At 43.0% G+C, this 17,984-nt stretch overlaps 1 protein-coding gene across 3 annotated transcripts; it reads right to left on the reverse strand.

The window, feature by feature from the left end:
• Window positions 1-5,661: 5,661 nt before the first annotated feature.
• On the reverse strand, window positions 5,662-17,163 carry casd1 (CAS1 domain containing 1). 3 transcript variants are annotated; one of them, XM_048229208.1, is made up of 18 exons: window positions 16,498-17,163; window positions 15,218-15,314; window positions 14,933-15,053; window positions 14,677-14,721; window positions 14,129-14,191; window positions 13,786-13,827; window positions 13,350-13,473; window positions 12,995-13,209; window positions 10,691-11,125; window positions 10,331-10,420; window positions 9,780-9,899; window positions 9,170-9,326; window positions 8,982-9,061; window positions 8,755-8,856; window positions 8,347-8,487; window positions 7,160-7,237; window positions 6,862-6,954; window positions 5,662-6,109 (listed from the first exon to the last, which is right to left on the reverse strand). In XM_048229208.1, the coding sequence occupies exons 1-18, from the start codon at window positions 16,823-16,825 to the stop codon at window positions 5,858-5,860; spliced, it is 2,583 nt and encodes an 860-aa protein (XP_048085165.1). In that variant the 5' UTR covers window positions 16,826-17,163; the 3' UTR covers window positions 5,662-5,857. The 3 variants fall into 3 exon arrangements, with proteins under 3 accessions (XP_048085165.1, XP_048085167.1, XP_048085166.1); XM_048229210.1 differs by lacking the exon at window positions 16,498-17,163 and adding an exon at window positions 15,485-15,694; XM_048229209.1 differs by lacking the exon at window positions 16,498-17,163 and adding an exon at window positions 15,421-15,694.
• Window positions 17,164-17,984: the final 821 nt, after the last annotated feature.

Below are 17,984 nucleotides of genomic sequence, written 5' to 3' on the forward strand. Positions count from 1 at the left end.
AGAACATTCTAGATATTGTTAATATTTCCATTTGTTGCCTCATCCGCATTTAATGAAAACATGGTAATTTTGAGTTTTACAGACAACTCAGTTTTCCAATGAGCAGCAATACTGTGTGTGCTCATGCAGGAGGTCTGCGCATTTGATAACGACAATCTGGAGACGGTGCTTTTGTCTTCAGCAACAGATTGTATAAGGTTGACAAAAGGGTTGCGATATGGTGAGGGACAGGTCGTGTTGCGCTATGAAAGAACATGCGTAGCCTAAACGTAAAAACGGTCAGCCATAGATAAACGTAGCCTACCTCTGTCGTGGTGGCTAGTTGCACCAGGTAGGGAAGATGTCCTGAAGTGCACGAACGTTAACCTTATGGCGGTCTTCTGATTGGTGGCGTGCTAAAACGTTTTCCTATTGCATCCATAAACAATTTTCTTGCAGCGAACCGCGCAAAAGCAAACAAAAAGCTTTAATTTCTTTACACCATGGCTTGTTAGTTCTCCCCCGTTTCCAACAGCTGCCCATCTCCATTTATTTTTTAACTTTTGACACCTGCCTTCCTTTAGCAACAACGCATCCATGACAGCTAGTGGCCTTGCCAAATAGACGCACACAAATCATGACGCTAATATGCGAGGTTCTGGTAGGCCTACTGGTTATGGTTTTGTGCTATAAATGAATAATATTTTATAGCAAAGTTTTAAGTTGACTATTTTAATTGTATGGTTATTTTTTGTCAACATACACTCACAACCTACTGTCGTTAAAAGTGAGGCCTAAGCAAAATAGGCTACAAGGCTGACCCCCTTACTCAACAGTTCGCGATGATGACAGTGATATTATTATTTTTTTTATGCTAACACGCTCAGTCAAAACCTTCCGTCGCAAATTGTGAAAAACATTGTTGTACATGTCATAACAGACGGGATAATAAATTACATAGGCTACGGTTTATATTGCGTCGCTTTACACATAATGTTAGTTGCATTGATTAAAAACTGTAACAATAATAGTAGCCTACATCGGGTGGCATAGAAGGCTATCTGTTCAAGTCATAGGTGACACCCAAAATGAATGACCTCCCCTGACAAGAGTTCGCGATAGTAAGAAATTGTCTACATTGATGCACGGAAACAACACAGCCTACGCTTCTTCTCCGAATTCGCACATAGAGCTCACAATATCATATCCAAAAAAGTTAAACGGATTGGCCAACCTCATCAGCTGTCTCTAATGTGTCACTATAATCCAACTTTTAGACCGTTATAGTCCTCCGTATGTGTTCTTTGGAAAAGCAAAGGTGATAGGAGGGGGATCGGATCTGCATCGATCTCAAATATGACATTTCTAAAATCAAATTGACGGAAATCCGTCCTATGACGGAGAACTTTAATCCTTGAGTGTATTCTCTCTTTCTTGCTTTGATACAAGGATACAAGGATACAAGGAAGTTTATTGTCACATGCATATAGTTACTGGAAGTAAGAAATGCAGTGAAATTATGTCTGGTGTCAGCCTATTTGTGCATTAATGGGGCTGCAAGGGCTGCATCAAAAAAGGTGGGGGGAGGATTGGGATTGGGTGGGGGCACCAACAAGGAGCACCCAAGAGCAACAGGGCAAGGAAAAACTCCCCTTACCAAGGAAGAAACCTTGGACAGATCCACGGCTCAAGGGCTAACCCAACTGCCAGGGTCTTGGTGTGTGTGTTGGGGGATGAGGGGAGATGGGATAGTGTGCTGTGTATGTGGGGAGAGGGCAGTGTGCAATATGTGTGTTGGAGAAGCTTCCCTCATGAGACAAATGTGCTGTGTATTGGGGGCAGTGTGCTGTAAGTATGTTGGGGATGTGTGTTGGAGAAGCTTCCTGATGAAATAATGTGCTGTGTATGTAGGGGGGCAGGGACTTACTATTGCAAGCAGAGTACTGTATGTAATGTATGTGAGTGATGACAGTGAAGATGTGTGTGTGGGCGGGAGGGGAGTGGAGCAGTGACTGTGTGTGTGTGTGTGTGTAGTGTGTAGGTGGGTAGGTGGGGAAGTGTGCTGTGGGCATGTAGAGGATGTGTGTTGGAGAAGATCCTGAAGACAATGTGCTGTGTATGTGGGGGGCAGTGTGCAGCAAGTATGTAGAGGAGGCTTACTGTAGCAAGCAGTGTGCTGTATGTATGTGAAGTGATGACAGTGATGATGTAAGTGTGTGTGTTGGGGGTCAGGGACTTACTATTGCAAGCAGAGTACTGTATGTAATGTATGTGAGTGATGACAGTGAAGATGTGTGTGTATGGAGTGGAGCAGTGACTGTGTGTGTATGTGTGTTGTGTGTGTGTGTGGATAGGTGGGGGCAGTGTGCTGTAAGTATGTAGAGGATGTGTGTTGGTCTATTCAATGCAGATGTAGGTGTGAAATGCTCCCCACTGGGGACCTTTTGCTTATACCATCTGTTCCACAAACTCCTTTGTTCTATCTTTGGGTAGACAAAGACCCTGGGTTAAAACTTTAGCTGAATTATATGTTTGTGTTATTAACTGTAAATGTATTCATGTTTGGTATCATTTTTATAGTCTCAGTACAAGGAGTACAATGATATAAGTGTAATAATGTTTAGAACATCTTGTATAACATTTCTACCTGAGGAGCCTGCCTAATATGTTAATGGAAAATAGGTGTGTCTGGGTGTGGCTGACTGAACGGTGGGAAGAGAAAGCCAATCACAGGACGTTGTACCTATGACATCCTCTTGAACCACACCTTTGCAAATTGAGCATAAAAGGCCAGTCTCCTCCGGTAGTAGTTAGAATGGTAGTCGATGCAAGAAAAGGAGTTTTGTTAGAAAGCCCCAAACCAATATAGCAAAGAACTTCATAACTTTCCCTGTGCATAACTGAAATCTATAGAACTCAGGTAATATCAGTAATACAATAAGCCAATTGACAAAATATAATGCTGTACTGCTTTCACTGGGGTAGATTGTAAGTGGGACATTTAACAATGATTCTTTGTAAGCTCTATGTAACATGACAAGGTGGTTTCCCACTCTCTCAAATACAACTACCAGTCCCAAACCAACATAACAACATAACACCCATGAATAATTAAAATGTATAGAATTCAAGTAATACCTGAAGGATTTTCTGTAGGTAATTGCACATTAAATAAAAACACAACCATACATGTCCAAGGACATTTTTATCATCAATAACCCTGAAATGTACAACAGGAGCGAAACCAAATGTTCTGAAAATAAAAAACAGGTTATCTTTTTCACATTTGAAGACATCACAAATGTATTTACAAAGCAAAACAAAACTCAAGGCCCTGGGATAAAGCTTCTCTTGTTTAAATATATACCAGTCCAACTATACAAAAACAAAATGGAGGCTGTAAATAAGGTCACATGATGTCTCCACATGTCCCAGAATAACCATTATACAGTACACTAAAATTAACCCCTATTTAAGCATACAATGAGTGTGTGAGAATACAAAGCTGCAACATGACCTTTTGTCGAGCAGCTGCAACACCCATAAAATGAAACATAATCACACCAGATTGTTAGCTGTGTGAAACAGAAGTTCACTTTTGTTTGCCTTGACACGGTTAAATGCCTCCCTACAATGGAAGAAAATGTCAAACTTCATACGCAGAAATGATCTGCATTGTCAGAACAGGTTTTTTTTGTGTTATTAGTTTGTTTTTGTTGGTATTTTTTCTGAAAGACAAAGAATTCAGGACCCATAAATGTATCCCGTTTCAAATATAGCAAATAGCAGTGCAGTTGCAGTTGCTATGGTTACTTGTCACACAGGAAGAGAACACACAACCCCCCCCTTCATCAGGAAAGCCCATGATGGCACACCAACTGAAATATACCACATATTAGGGGACAGTAGCCTTAAAATTCAGATTCACACACTTTACAATATGCTTTGCTAAAGGTATAACAGAATAACGAGCAGTTATTTTCTCTTTTCACATGGTTGAACATTGAGTATCTGTCTTTTATAACTGTAAATGGAATTTATGAACTACTTGTTATTCTTTTAAAAATGAACTGGCTGTGAAATGCTTAAGACAATGGTGGTGCCACTGTGTGAGACTTCTATTGGTGCATCTTCAATGGACAGCTGACAGTGCACACCAATGCATACAGATAGCGCTATTCACATGGCTGTGGTTTATTCGGTCATAATCCCATACAAGCTAGGTGTAAACAGACTAAGAAGCAAGAACACTGCAAATCTCAAAATTAAAAATTGTTGCTCAATCTCCTAGTGCGTTCATCCTGTCTTTATGCATCAATCAGACACTCCTGGCCGTGATTCCAACTAGTTGGTTTAGTGGCAAATCTAGGTAAGATAACCCAGAGGAAGTTGTAAACCTGATAATAGAACAGCCTGGGGGGGGGTTCAATTTCCAAACTAAACAAAGCCAATGGGCTCTTCTGTTAGGAGGTTTACCAACTTCTCTGACACCACCCATCTTTACAAAAATACGAAAGCTCAAAGTACCACCTCTGAGAAACGTTCACACAGGAGTGGCTACTAAGGGGTGGGGAGTGTGTGTGTCCTCACTATTATAATAATGCTACCGCTGGGGGTCCTCACTATTATAATAATGCTACCGCTTCAAGCAATTGGGAGCAGATGCAGATTAGTATGCCTTCAATACGATGATATTAAATACCCATAAAATGTCATCACAATTTTCTTAAAAAAAGCCTGTGCTTTTCAAAAGATTGGCATTCATTTTCAGTGGTTAAAAGACCAACACTTGATGATATGCAAAATGTGATCATTTACCCCCAACCCCACCTTTGGATGTACAAATGTAGGGAAACAGACCTTTACAATCAGCCAATTAAAAAAAAAAAATCTGGCACTGCCACTTTGATTGGAGTAGATTCAAGTAAACAGTGGAGCCTTCCCCGATGACCTTCTGAAAGTCCTGCCCTTGCATTTGAATGCATGGCTGACTTTAAAAGCCACCCTTGTATGAGGTGAGAGTATGAATGCCTTCGCGAATACTTCATTCACATACAGTAGTCAAGGGCACAGACACAGCAACAAGGGAAAAAAAGCCATGAGGAGGATAAAAACATCAAAATACAAACACAAATATACACCAGTATAAAATATAAGCTTAATTTAAAACATGAAATACTGTACATTGAGAACGAATTAAAAGCGGTGTCAGAGCTATGACATCACAGCACTGGTCAGTGCAAAGGCAAAAGAAACCATTCAAATTTTCAGCAATCAAATCTTTTTTTGTTGTTTTTCTTAAATGATCTTTATAGCTACGGTGTTCTCGACTGGACGGAGAAGGAACCGCTCTCATCTGGGAAAGTATCATTCATTCTAGGGTCCGCTTGTAGGTCCTTGGTTTGTTCTAGACCTTTAACGAGACATTTGTTTAGATGTATCAGCTGACTGTAAACAAGTTTGCAGGCGAGATTGATGAAGATTGCTATTGAAGAGTTCCTTGGGTATGGCCTGGCACACCTCTGTGTCCGCGACTGCATCCGTCACTCAGTTAGATTCATCTGTGTAGCAAGACGATCACTCCCCTTACACAAAATGGGAGCTGTCTGCGAAGTCAAGGATCCTGACTAATCACAGCAGCGCAGCTGGAAGGCACAGCTTTCAGCCCTCGTTTCACCCCACAGACCTTTATCCGACGCTCTTGACCAAGTCCAGCTGGAAGTGACCCCTTTCACAGTCACCCCCGAACCTCGTCCTCCATCTTCTCCAGTGCCCGGCGATCCAGTTTCCATGCCAACTGGCTCCTTCCCCACCCCCCAGCATCACGCCATGTCTCGTAAACCCCCATCCACTTCCTGCCCCCTGTCCACCCTCCTTCTCAGTGGTCCCGGGAGAGCAGCAGCACGACAGCCAGGAACACGCCCATGGCCAGCATCCTCTTGAGCAGCGGGCCGTTCTCCTTGGGGATGGCCACCTGCGCCAGGTCGTTGGTGATCTGCGAGATCTCGTGCGCCACACACACGAAGATGAAGGTGCTGACGATGATGTTGAGCGAGGGGTTGCCGGGCACCAGCACCAGGATACCCTTGGTGTCGGCCGCCAGCCAGATGTGGTACTGGCAGATGAAGAGCTGAGGCAGGAGGAGGAACGGATGAGGGTGGTTAAACTACAGGAAAATATATAGGATACAGGATACACGGCTATTTGGGATCATACTATCAGAGAGGGTTAAAACGGATCTTTGGTAGTATGAAAGCCTGTGTTTGCCTGTATAGTTCAAGTTCAATAAGTTTTACTAAAGATCAACTAGGCTACTCTGGGCCTACACGACTTTGTTGAGCAGATTGAAAGTGATTAGCTTTACAATATATTGACCCGTTTTGTATTCTGTGGTAAGTTCTAGAGTATTTTCTTTTCACTGTCATGATTTAGTTAAACTGAGCCAACATGAATTTGTGATTTGTGCTTACACAATAAAATTAATTTAGTTTAGTTTATTTCATAAAACTAATTTTAAGTACAGGACCGAATACACACTACAGTACAATAAAATGTAGGTGTGTGAAATAGGACACCCTGATAGGCTATCCAAAGTAAATTCAGGCCCAGATAATGTGAAATTGAATTTCTTGATAATCCACTTCTTTAAGCTTACTTTACTGACTAACACATTCTTGAAGACAAGCAAAGGAAGGAGCCAGTGTATCAGCTGATTTTAGATCAAGGGTGGTTTAAGACAGAAACACCTTATCACCCTATCATTTCTAGTGATTTAGTGTTTTTGTCTGAATTGACAACATCAATTATCTCCCCATCATCACACCCACATAAACATAAGATATGAGGTTATGACGAGACACATCACTAGAAAACTCGCCTTACCTCCAGGGAGATCCTCCCAAACCAGGCAAAGAATGAGCTGTACAGGGAACGGGCGTAGCCAGGAATGTTCCGGATTAACACGAAGGCCAGGATCTGAAGCGCAAGCAGTTGAAAAAAATCAAGAGTCTTTTGATAGCATAACGCAATTTCACTACAGTTCAAAATAAACATGACGTTGACTCTGTAAACACAGTTTACAGCATAATATATGGTCATATACAGTATACTGGTACAAAACACAGTTTACAGTATAATAAAACATGCAGTATACTGGTTCAAAAGATTGTAATGGATTTACCTGCACCACAGAGATATAGGGGTGCATCTTGTTGCACTCTGTTTTGTTCTTGCAGCTACTGGCCCATATGGAGTAGGTCTGACACATGGAAGTAACAGGCATTTGAAAGATTTAAAGAAATTAGAAGAAGAAAATTGCTTCCACATGATCTAACTGATGGCATGATGGTAACATATATGTTTAAAATTAACATTTAAAATCGCTGCTTTCACATGATCACCATTTGGGTTGAACAACCAGTTTATTTAAGGGAGGATCAGTGTGCTAGCCTAGAAATCTAGCAAATTACATTTGCTGCCAGGGCTAGTCTAGCAACTCTCCGTTGTGCTCGAAAAATTAAACTTCTATCAGGCCAATCAAATCGTGTATAGAGTCGTTAGGGGGGCTTGACATAATGATGGATGGCAGAGTTACAACGGTTTGGCTTGAATTCCCTGCTACTTGAAAACAAATAAGATGGATGTTGCTGTTGGCGAACAGTGTGACACGAGTTAAGCTTTTATTAAGTTGGCAAAAGTTTGAACTAGCCAACTAGCCCCGCTGGTGGGAAACGCATGGGACTCATAGCGCTGTCCTATTGCGTGCAGAGGGAATTTGAAAGACAACCGATTATCCCGCCCCTCGGACTGAGCACTGCGAACGGTGAGTGCCCAGACCCTACATTTTAATGTGGGTCTGGCTAGTCAGGCTATCAGTGTGCTAGATTTTGAATTTTTTTTTTTTAACATAGTGGAAGCAAGGCTTGACAACGGCTTTCATCGCACACACTGTCTAATAATATCAATCGTATAGTTTATGTGTATGTCAGTGATTCAATTATATTCAGTTCTGCTCCAGCCAGTTATTATGTGTTTCTCTAAATAAACCCTATGTGCTAGTTTCCTGAACATGGATTATAGCCTAGCCTTAGACAAAAAGAGAACTTCAAGGGAGATTTCTAGGCCTAGTCCATGTATGGGAAACTGGCTGTACATGTTTTACTCGGATGCTGATAGTGCTTTGCATTGGAGATTTTCATACACTGCTGATTCCATAAACACCACAAAAGCGATGTCCTCGATCCTACTGTGCCTCCACCCTCTCCCCGAGGGACTGGGAATGACTTAATGGCCAGTGGTTAGAGCTGTGTGAGCTCAGAAAGCCCCCCCCAACATCCCTTACTGAGTGCCGAGTCCCAGGCTCCTCACCATGAATGACACCACCGACACGAAGATGAGGAAGTTGGAGACACGGGTGGAGAAGAGGGGCTCCCCCTTGCCTTCCGAGAGCAGCTGACACTTCTGCAGCGCCAGGTACATGAAAGCAAACACCATCCCATGGATCACTGCCTGTGAAGTGATCACACACACACACAGACAGACAGACAGGCACAAATTATAAGCGGTTTGGCTTCACTGGTTGCAGCTGATGAGTCATCGAGGTTGTGGCAACATGACACTGTGGTTTTGATGAGACAAGTAAATACCTGGCAGGCAGGCACATGGCACATCCTCACTGACAACCACATTTCAGGATGCAACACACACACACACACACACACACACACACACACACACACACACACATACACACATACACATACACACAAAACATACAAATCTATCGAGCTTCCAACGGAACCACCATTCATGGATGTCTCCCTTCAACTCAAAGAGCTTTGAAATTGGCCAGACGGAGAAGACACTCTCAAAGAACACCTATCAAAGTAGACACACAGAACAGACGTGGCATCAGACATCCAGAGCACTTTTCACACACTTAACAAGGCAATTCTAGGAGGCAGCCATTTCCATTTCATTTGGTTAGGATGTGGGTGACTTACCTGCGAATACGCAAAAACACATATGAAGACTAGCAAGCCGAGTAGCTTCATCAGAATCCCCAAATTCCATATGCCGCTGGCTGCCAAGAACAACAAATGTAAACATGCTGTAAACAACACAAGGCAAACATTACACATCCCCGTTTATATGCACATAAGGATTATTTATTAGGTTTTATAGACAATACCATTGGCCTTCTTCTGCTGGATCTGGGGCCAGAGAGCCATTGTGGCGTAGACTACAACAAACCAGAATGTCACCAGTGGCACAAAGTAATAAAACTGGTACGGCCTGTCCATGACCAAACACAGCACTACCACCAGGAAGTTAAGCCGGAACAGCACCTTGGGAAAAATAAAGATAAAGTACAGATAAAGATAAGCACTATCGTCATAGTAACCTTGGGCTATATAAAATTAAACCATAAACCATAATTAAACCACATAACCATGCTATGTCAGACAATATAAAAATAAGGCTACATAATCAGCCCATAAAGCAGCAGCCCAACAGCGTTTAATCCTTGACTTATAACTTCACACAACAGTTGAAAGCCTTGTACAGTGGCTTTCCAAATTCAAAATACATATACACATTTCATGCAAGCACTTCATACTGTCTGAGGCCGACATAAAGACATAGAGTAAATGCAATCAGAGTGTCCTCCCTGATCACCAACAGTTCAGCTACTGAAACAGAGAACAACATCTAAGTGGTATGAGAAGGCAAACACCCAGTGGCCTTCGGCCCCAGCCCACAGGCAGTACTGAAGGTCAATGCTCTCTCGCTGCTGTTACCTGGCACACTCTGTAGAGACCAAAGTCTCCCTTGAGCCAGAAAAAGGAGAAGTGTCCGTATCCCGTCTGGAAAAGGTACGCCGCCACAAGAACTCGCACATGCATGTAGACCGGCAGGAACTGGAAAGAGGCAAAGTAGAGTCAACAATGCATTCCTGTGTATAAGTAAAAGTATCTTTTGATCCCATGAGGGAAATTTGGTCTCTGCATTTATCCCAATCCGTGAATTAGTGAAACACACACACAGCACACAGTGAGGTAAAGCACACACTAACCCGGAGCAGTGAGCTGCCTGCTACAGCGGCGCTCGGGGAGCACTGAGGGGTTAGGTGTCTTGCTCAAGGGCACTCCAGCCGTGGATGTGGGCATGGGAGAGCAGTGCCCAACCACTTCCCCTGCCACATTTTTCCTACTGGTCGGGGATCGAACCGGCAACCCTTCGGTTACAAGCCCAAAGCCCTAACCAGTAGGCCACAGCTGCGCCAATATGTATAGCAGGCAGGGAAGACGAAGTGAGACGAACGGCAACAATAGTGAGAGGACAAACTCACAGCACTCGCTCCAGAGATGTGGTAGATTAGGATGACCAGCTGCATCCAGCCTTTCCACTCATCTGTTTGCTCTCTGTTCAGAAATTTCGTCTGCAATCAGATGAGAAAAAAAATGCTCAGACAACTAATAACTAGACAACGTCTTTTACGCTCTGATATTCAAAAGTAACTTCAGTGTCTTTCTGTGAATGCATTAGTATGCCCAGTTTTTTTTTTTTACATTATCCAGCACTGCATAGTAGAGATGTCTATAGGTTAGCCTACACAGACTTTTCATATATTGTGCATTTCACACGGTCTCTATAGAGAATGCATATATGTGAAAACCAGCTGTAGCTGACTTGAGAGAAGGAGGCCTACCTCTTTGCTGTTCTCGCTGTAGAAGATCCCCAGCACAAACATGTAGATGAGCGGGATGAAGAAGGTGGAGTGAGTGTAGAACTTCTGCTCCTTCATGAAGACGTCGGCGCGGTCGCACAAGTAGAAGTAAGCCATGATGAGGCCCATCTTGCACAAGGCCAACAGTGGGCCGCGGGAGTTGAGGGCAGCCGCCACCGCCGAGCCGGGCTTCTTCTTCTCCTCGCCGCACTCCACGTCGACAGGTGCCGGCGGACGGCTCTTGCGCTGGCGCCGGTAGCCGAGGACGTGGAGCGCCAGGAAGCCCGCAGCGCAGGCCAGGAAGGCTATGGCCGTCAGCTTCTGCAGGCCACTGGTGGCGGGGAGGGCCTGGCAGCAGGAGCCGTCGATGGGCCGGAGGACCTTGTTGCAGACAGCGTTCATCATCACCATCGCGCCCTGGTTGGGAGGATGGGAGGGAGTGGCGTGAGACAAGGTGTGCCATGTGAGTGTAACTGTGTGTGAATGTCTTAGCGAGTCTCTATGTACGAATGAGTGTGTGTGAGTGTGAGTGTGTATGTGTGTGTGTGTGTGTAGATCTGATGATACGATACATCACAATATTTGGGCCACTCTACAATATTATTGCAACTCCTTATGTTTTACGATACAGCCAGTATCGTGATTCAATTCTGCAATACATTACAATTTATTTCTAGTCATTTAGAGTCTGCAGCCATCTTGGCTAAAAATTGGTAAAATTGTCTCACAGTGTCAGATGCTCAGACAGACTCATACTAACTGTAATATACACTGTGACACATCAAGGGCACAACAGTGGCAGCCGGGAATTGAACCCACAACTTTTCTGGCTGCTGCATCCTTGGCCACTATGGCACCATCACAACTATGAATAATTCAATATTGTGATACTTTGTTCTGCAGCAATATAATATATAGTGCCAAAAAAACAATGCAATACTACAATACTTTATATAAGAGCAGTGGCAACATAAAAATGTTCTTAGATTAACTTATCTTTGTCTATATTCACCAAGTCACAGGAAACCATGTAAATAAGCCCTCCTACTCCCACACACACACACTACACACACACACACACAGTCACTGCTCCACTCCCGCCCACACACACATCTTCACTGTCATCACTCACATACATTACATACAACACACACACCAAAGGTATTTAAAACTTGTGACTCTCTCTACAGGTTGCCCGCTGATCATTAGTGGGGTGTAACTGTAGTTCTGCTGCTGCCTTCTGTAATCCACTACCATTTCCTTGGTTTTATTGATATTCAGTGTCAAGCTGTTAGATTGACACCACTGTGCCACCTCATCAACCTGATCCAAGTAGAACTGTTCATTGTTGTTACTAATCAGGCCCAAGATCACTGTGTCATCTGCAAACTTGATGATGGAGGTATGACTACTGTTGGCTTTGCAGTCATGTGTGTAGATGTTGTACAGCAGTGGACTCAAAACACAGCCTTGGGGAGCACCAGTGCTGATGGTTAATGAGTCAGATGTCAGACCCCCCACTCTAACCACTTGTGAACGGTTGGTGAGGAAGTCAAATATCCAGTGACACAGGGTGGTGTTCAGTCCTAAGGCCTTCATCTTTGTGACCAAGGTGAGAGGTACTATCGTGTTGAATGCTGAACTAAAGTCAATGAACAGCATCCTCACATAATTCCCATTCCCCTCCTCCAGGTGAGTTAAGGTTATTTCATCAGGAAGCTTCTCCAACACACATCCCCAACATACTTACAGCACACTGCCCCCCCCCCCCCAATACACAGCACATTGTCTCATGAGGAAGCTTCTCCAACACACATATTGCACACTGCCCTCTCCCCACATACACAGCACACTATCCCATCTCCCCTGTCATCCCCCCAACACACACACCAAGACCTCTGGCAGTTGGGTTAGCCCCTTGAGCCGTGGATCTGCCCAAGGTTTCTTCCTTGGTAAGGGAGTTTTTCCTTGCCCCTGTTGCTCTTGGGTGCTCCTTGTTGGTGCCCCCCACCCAATCCCAATCCTCCCCACCTTTTTTTATGCAGCCCTTGCCACTTAATCTACTAAACCCTCTTCTACTGCACTTTTTACCCCCATTAATGCACAAATAGGCTGACACCAGACATAATTTCACTGCATTTCTTACTTCCAGTAACTATATGCATGTGACAATAAACTTCCTTGTATCCTTGTACTCCTGCAAATACCCATAACTCTAACTCCACATCTTCCCTTGGCTCTTCTATCTACTCACAAACAAAGCGCCATTATAAATAGAACACCAACCACATCTCCGGTGCCCTCGGGCACGTGCAAGCCGTCGTCAGACTGGGCGACCGTTTCCATGGCAGCTTGCCGGGAGGCCTTCAGAAAGCGGATCCTGGCCTTAGCGTTCTTCTTGCTGCTGTTGAGGGCGCTCACCGCCGCCTCGTTATACATGTCGATCTGCTCGTTGGTGATCATCTTATGGGTCTCGCTCAGCAGCTCCTCAGAGACAGGATCTGGAACACGGCATTAACTATTATAAACAACTGTTATACACGAAGGGAGAAGACCAATGGAGGACCATATCCACTTCTGTAAGAAACTGCATCCACTCAAAAAAAAAAAAAAAAACAAGATAAATAGGCCTCTTGCCTACCTTGCAAAACCCAGTAGACCTCGGTGTCCACAGCTAGGGTCTCCAGCAATGGTGCTATGGCCGTGATGTTGGCTTTGTAGTGGAGCACGGTTTCGCTGCTGCCGCTGTGGAGTTTGATGGACCACTACACAGACAGACCACATAATGATCAGGGTGATGGTATTTCAAAGCCTGGGAAGGCTTTTCAGCCAGCACATAAACTTCCAGAGGACCATAATTTGTGTTGTAGTGTCTATTGTTTTAGTGGTCCTGTTTTGCACCTAGTGAATGAGTGTATTCCAATGCTGAAGATTTTTATGTGCGTGTCAAAATTAAATATAGATATGTAGTGTCAGAATGAACACAAAAGGAGCAGAATGATGCTGTTACACTGATGCTCCACCGGAAATACACTGCTGTCTGAAAAGCCTTCCGTGGCATATAGTCTTTCACTCACCGTTGCGGCACCCATTATGATGACATCTGGTTTTGCAGACATCTGCAAAAAAAAAAAAAAAAACATTGTCAGATCTAGCAGTCTCTAAAATACAACGGGCCCCAATTTGAAGTCTAACTAAAGCTTGCTTAATAATGAAGCAAAATCTAATTTAATGTAATACCACAAGATAGGTCCTAAGCACAAACAACGGTGGGTCAGCTAAAAGCTCTCACACCACATGATGCTGTTAGTTCGTGAGTAGAGAACTTTGCACTTTACCCAGAATTTATATCAGGGCTCCACTGTGTAACTGCATCACACACAAATGAAATAAAGAGAATTATTAAGATATTGTCCGCACCTCTATATATGCTTGAAGATGTTCCTTCAGAGAGTTGTTCACTTCTGTGTACCAAAAGAAATTCTGCAAAGGAAGTAGATAGATAGATAGATAGATAGATAGATAGATACTTTATTGATCCCCAAGGGGAAATTCAAGGTCTCAGTAGCATACAGACATCACACACAACATGCACTAACAGCAGAAAAAGTAATATAAGTATATAATATAAAAAACAACTAAGCAATAAGGACAGTAGAAGATAAAGAACATACAAATTATACTAAATAACACTAAATCTAAATCAAGTCTTAAACAGTATCCACATAGTGTGCTTAGGGGTGATTAAGCATTAGGTGCTTGCAATGACTGAGGCAGGGACTGAGCCTGTGATTCTCTGTACATAGTAAGGTAAGGTGCTCTATGAGAGTGAGACTTAATCATCTATGGGCTATTTTTACCTTCCTTGCTATTATTTTTTGCAGGCTTAGGAAATAGATTAAAGCAAGTACAGGAAATGTTGCCTGTGTACACAAATTTGAGGATCATTATGCAAATTACAAGCTCACCACATTGAGTGAGGAGGCCCGATCTTCGAAGGGGATATTTTCATGCTGGTGAGAGAGAGAAAGAGAGAGCGATGGAGAGATTTCAGGAACTGAAAAGATTTTCTTTTGCACAATGTAATGGCAAATACACTGTGTATACTTAGAGGGAGAATGTAACTTATGACTGCAAATTATCTTATTTTTCCATATTCAAAGGTCAAAGATATTCAGAAACATAATAAGCCATGTAAATGTAAACGTGTCAGTCAGGACCAACCTTAATTCCTTCGTTTCTGTAGTCAGGGTAAATAATTTTGACATAGGAATAAAAAAGTTGCCGAATTCTGGAGTCACCAATAAATGCCACACTCTTGTGGCTGAGGCAAAACTTGGCTTCACTGCAAAATAAAAAACCTTGTGATTAAACCTGAAACGAGTGAATGTTCTGTAAACTAAAGCCTACAAGACTCAAAAAGGGAACTGAAGTTTACCCTGACTAGTTTAGAAATAGGCTAGGCGTTTCCTAAACCAGACCGGTGGTCTGCGACCACCACTGACTTACGTGCTTTTGTACTTGTGCATCATACAGCCATAAGGCTGCCACACGTTCTCCCCCAAAAACCGACCGCTTGACAGCAGCCACTCACATGTGTCTCCACCTATGGGAAGAACCAACAAATATCAAATGATCTACATTAACATCCCAATGTTGCCTTTATTTCATCTGTCAGTAATGCGAAATTGGAACACATAGCCAACAAGAACCTTGAGAGAACTGCTACTGGATAATGCACTAAATAAGTTTGGCAAAAGATAATTTGACCACTACCTCCCTTAGCATTTGTGACGGTCTTGACAGAACCGAACACAACACATCTTAATTTCAGCCAAACTTAATGATCAGAATGTCACATAGCAACTAGCTTTTCGAAAACACCAACAAAATATTTGAAAGATCACAACCCTAGGGTGGAATGCATTCGCGAGAGGTTATTTTTGCCCATGAACAATAGGATCAGGCCATACCAAAGATCCTTGATTACTAGCTCCGCTTTAACCCTCTCTGGCCATACCTGTCTGGTTAGATTGAGGTTGCTGCTTGAAACCAAACAGGACACATTTTGCCTGTCATGAAGCTGCACTGTTGCAGGACCTGATAGCTGTGTAGCAAATTATAATCTCTGTGTCGTCGCTAGCATTTTAGCAGATACCCTACCCTTGGATTTAACAGAATGGGTTCATTATTTCCCTTTCTTTTCAACTTAACTTAGCTGGCTTATCAAACGTGAACGAGACAAGCTACTGAGTAAATGAACGGCTAGACAGCTCAACGTTCACGTTACAGTGCTGTAGAACTGATAATCTACTTTTCGAACACTACAAGACCACGGAAACACTGGTATTGATATTGTCAGTGACAGCAGGCTACTGATCTTGGTTAACATTAGATAACAGTTAGCAAGTTACAGCCAGCTACAGCTTGTTGTGGTAGCTAACATTAGCGACTCAACTGCATGAACGATGTAAACACGGATGACGACCGAAATCCACCTGCAGTAACTAGCAGCTAGCATCTATCCTGCCAAACGGCGTGTTTCATGGTGAAGTTAAACAGAAATCAAACAGCAGGTCATGCAATTATGTTCAGGCAGTTATGTTCATTTTGACAAAAAACAAGGACTATCAGATCCCGAAACTCGATTTTTTCTTGATGAATTACTCGCTAGCAGACAGCTCATTTTAACATTAGCTGGCACGAAGCAGCTAGCTTGCTATCGCTGCATGTAACGATAGCAGCTGCCTGGCCGGACTTCATAGCCTTAATTAGAGCAGCACACTTACCTCCATAGTACCGCGATGCAGAGTGAAATGCGATAAGAAGAACGACAGCGGTAAACGAGAGTAACTTTGCATTTTTAATACTAAAATACTGATTTATTTCTCGTTTGCCCAGGCTGTAGGCCAGGACCGCCATCTTGGCTCCTCCATGACAACAAGCAGATAGACGATCAACAGTAGCGGAGTACTCGAACTGACAGCACACCGTCTCGGTGGTTGGGCGCATAGCTGGGTCTGTCATTTCGTCTGCTGCTCCTAGTGCATTGGCTGCCTCACCGGGGCCAGCTTCTTCAGCATGTTCTTCAGGTACAATGAGAGGCTCTTCATCCATTACTAAAACTAAAACTACGTGTATGTATGGAATTTGAGAATGTAGATCGTGGAGGTAGCCTGTACGGAATAGCGTGTGGGTGTGTAATGTTTTTCTATGTCACCTGAGATTGCTTTTGAAATGCCGTAAGTCCTGTCGAACAAGAAAAACAGCTTTCTTTGTTGTTCGAAGCAGCTGTGCTTATTGTAGAATCTAATGTTATAGGCCGGTAAGGAGCACAACACAAGTTCTATATTTCTAATGTACGAAAAAAGCCTATCATTCAAACACACACGTTGAAACCCACAGCAGACAGTCTGCCCTAGTCCTTCCCGGAAGAAAGGAGCGGTCTATGCATGGATAAGTAACATTAGATAGCCTACGTTTGATTACGCCTGATATGCCTGCCAAAACAACATCAGCAAACTTCAACCACAAAGAATCTTGGTCCTTTAACTTTCCTTAGTAGGCTACTAGGCTATGGACCCTTTTAAGAGAGTTCCATTATCAGCATAGTTGGCTCCACAAGAATTCCTTTTTAACATTCCATATGTTATCTTAATGCAGAGGAAGTAGATTGGGGCCCAAATAGAACGTTCAAGTATTGTTTTTGTTTTTATTGTTGAAAGGGTCTATAGAGAGTTCTTGAGATGTCAACTCAACGTATGTACTCCCAATCATCCGTAAATCGATCTAAAGTGCATTTTACTCCGGATAATTCCTTTAACAACAAACTCAGCTTCACTGCTGCAAACAAAGTTGGCTATATGCTTCGCCATATAACGAACCAGCTAGCCTTGTGATAACAAAATCTTTACCTTTTGTTTAGTCCACTGAAAGTTATCCACATATCAAACGATTAAACACAGTTATGGAGGAATTGTTTTGGGGAAGCAGTTGCACTATATCCCACTTTTGCTGCCTTTAAGCCACTCTAAGACTGAGCAGCAGAAAAGTCATAGTCGATACATAGTTTATTATTATAATTAGGCTATTGATAGCCTACTATTACAAAGGAATGTAAATCTGAGTCTGAAATGTTGGCTACAAACAGTCTATACTGCTGTAACTGCACTGCTGCTATTATTAATTGTTAAAGGTGTGATTTGTAGGATTGTTACCGAACGTTCTGTAGGCCAAAATCAAAACACTGGTGAACGTTCTCAAGACTACCAGACGC

Source organism: Alosa alosa, chromosome 20, assembly GCF_017589495.1.
Source record: "Alosa alosa isolate M-15738 ecotype Scorff River chromosome 20, AALO_Geno_1.1, whole genome shotgun sequence".
Taxonomy (NCBI): domain Eukaryota; kingdom Metazoa; phylum Chordata; class Actinopteri; order Clupeiformes; family Clupeidae; genus Alosa; species Alosa alosa.

What these genes read in the sequence shown, in the direction of transcription:
- casd1 (XM_048229208.1), bottom strand. Translation starts at nt 16,825, where the DNA reads ATGGATGAAGAGCCTCTCATTGTACCTGAAGAACATGCTGAAGAAGCT. An exon ending in ACAGAAACGAAGGAATTAAG is followed by an intron (nt 14,722 to 14,932) that starts GTTGGTCCTGAC and finishes CTCTCTCACCAG; the next exon opens with CATGAAAATATCCCCTTCGA. An exon ending in TTGGGAGGATCTCCCTGGAG is followed by an intron (nt 6,110 to 6,861) that starts GTAAGGCGAGTT and finishes CTCCTGCCTCAG; the next exon opens with CTCTTCATCTGCCAGTACCA.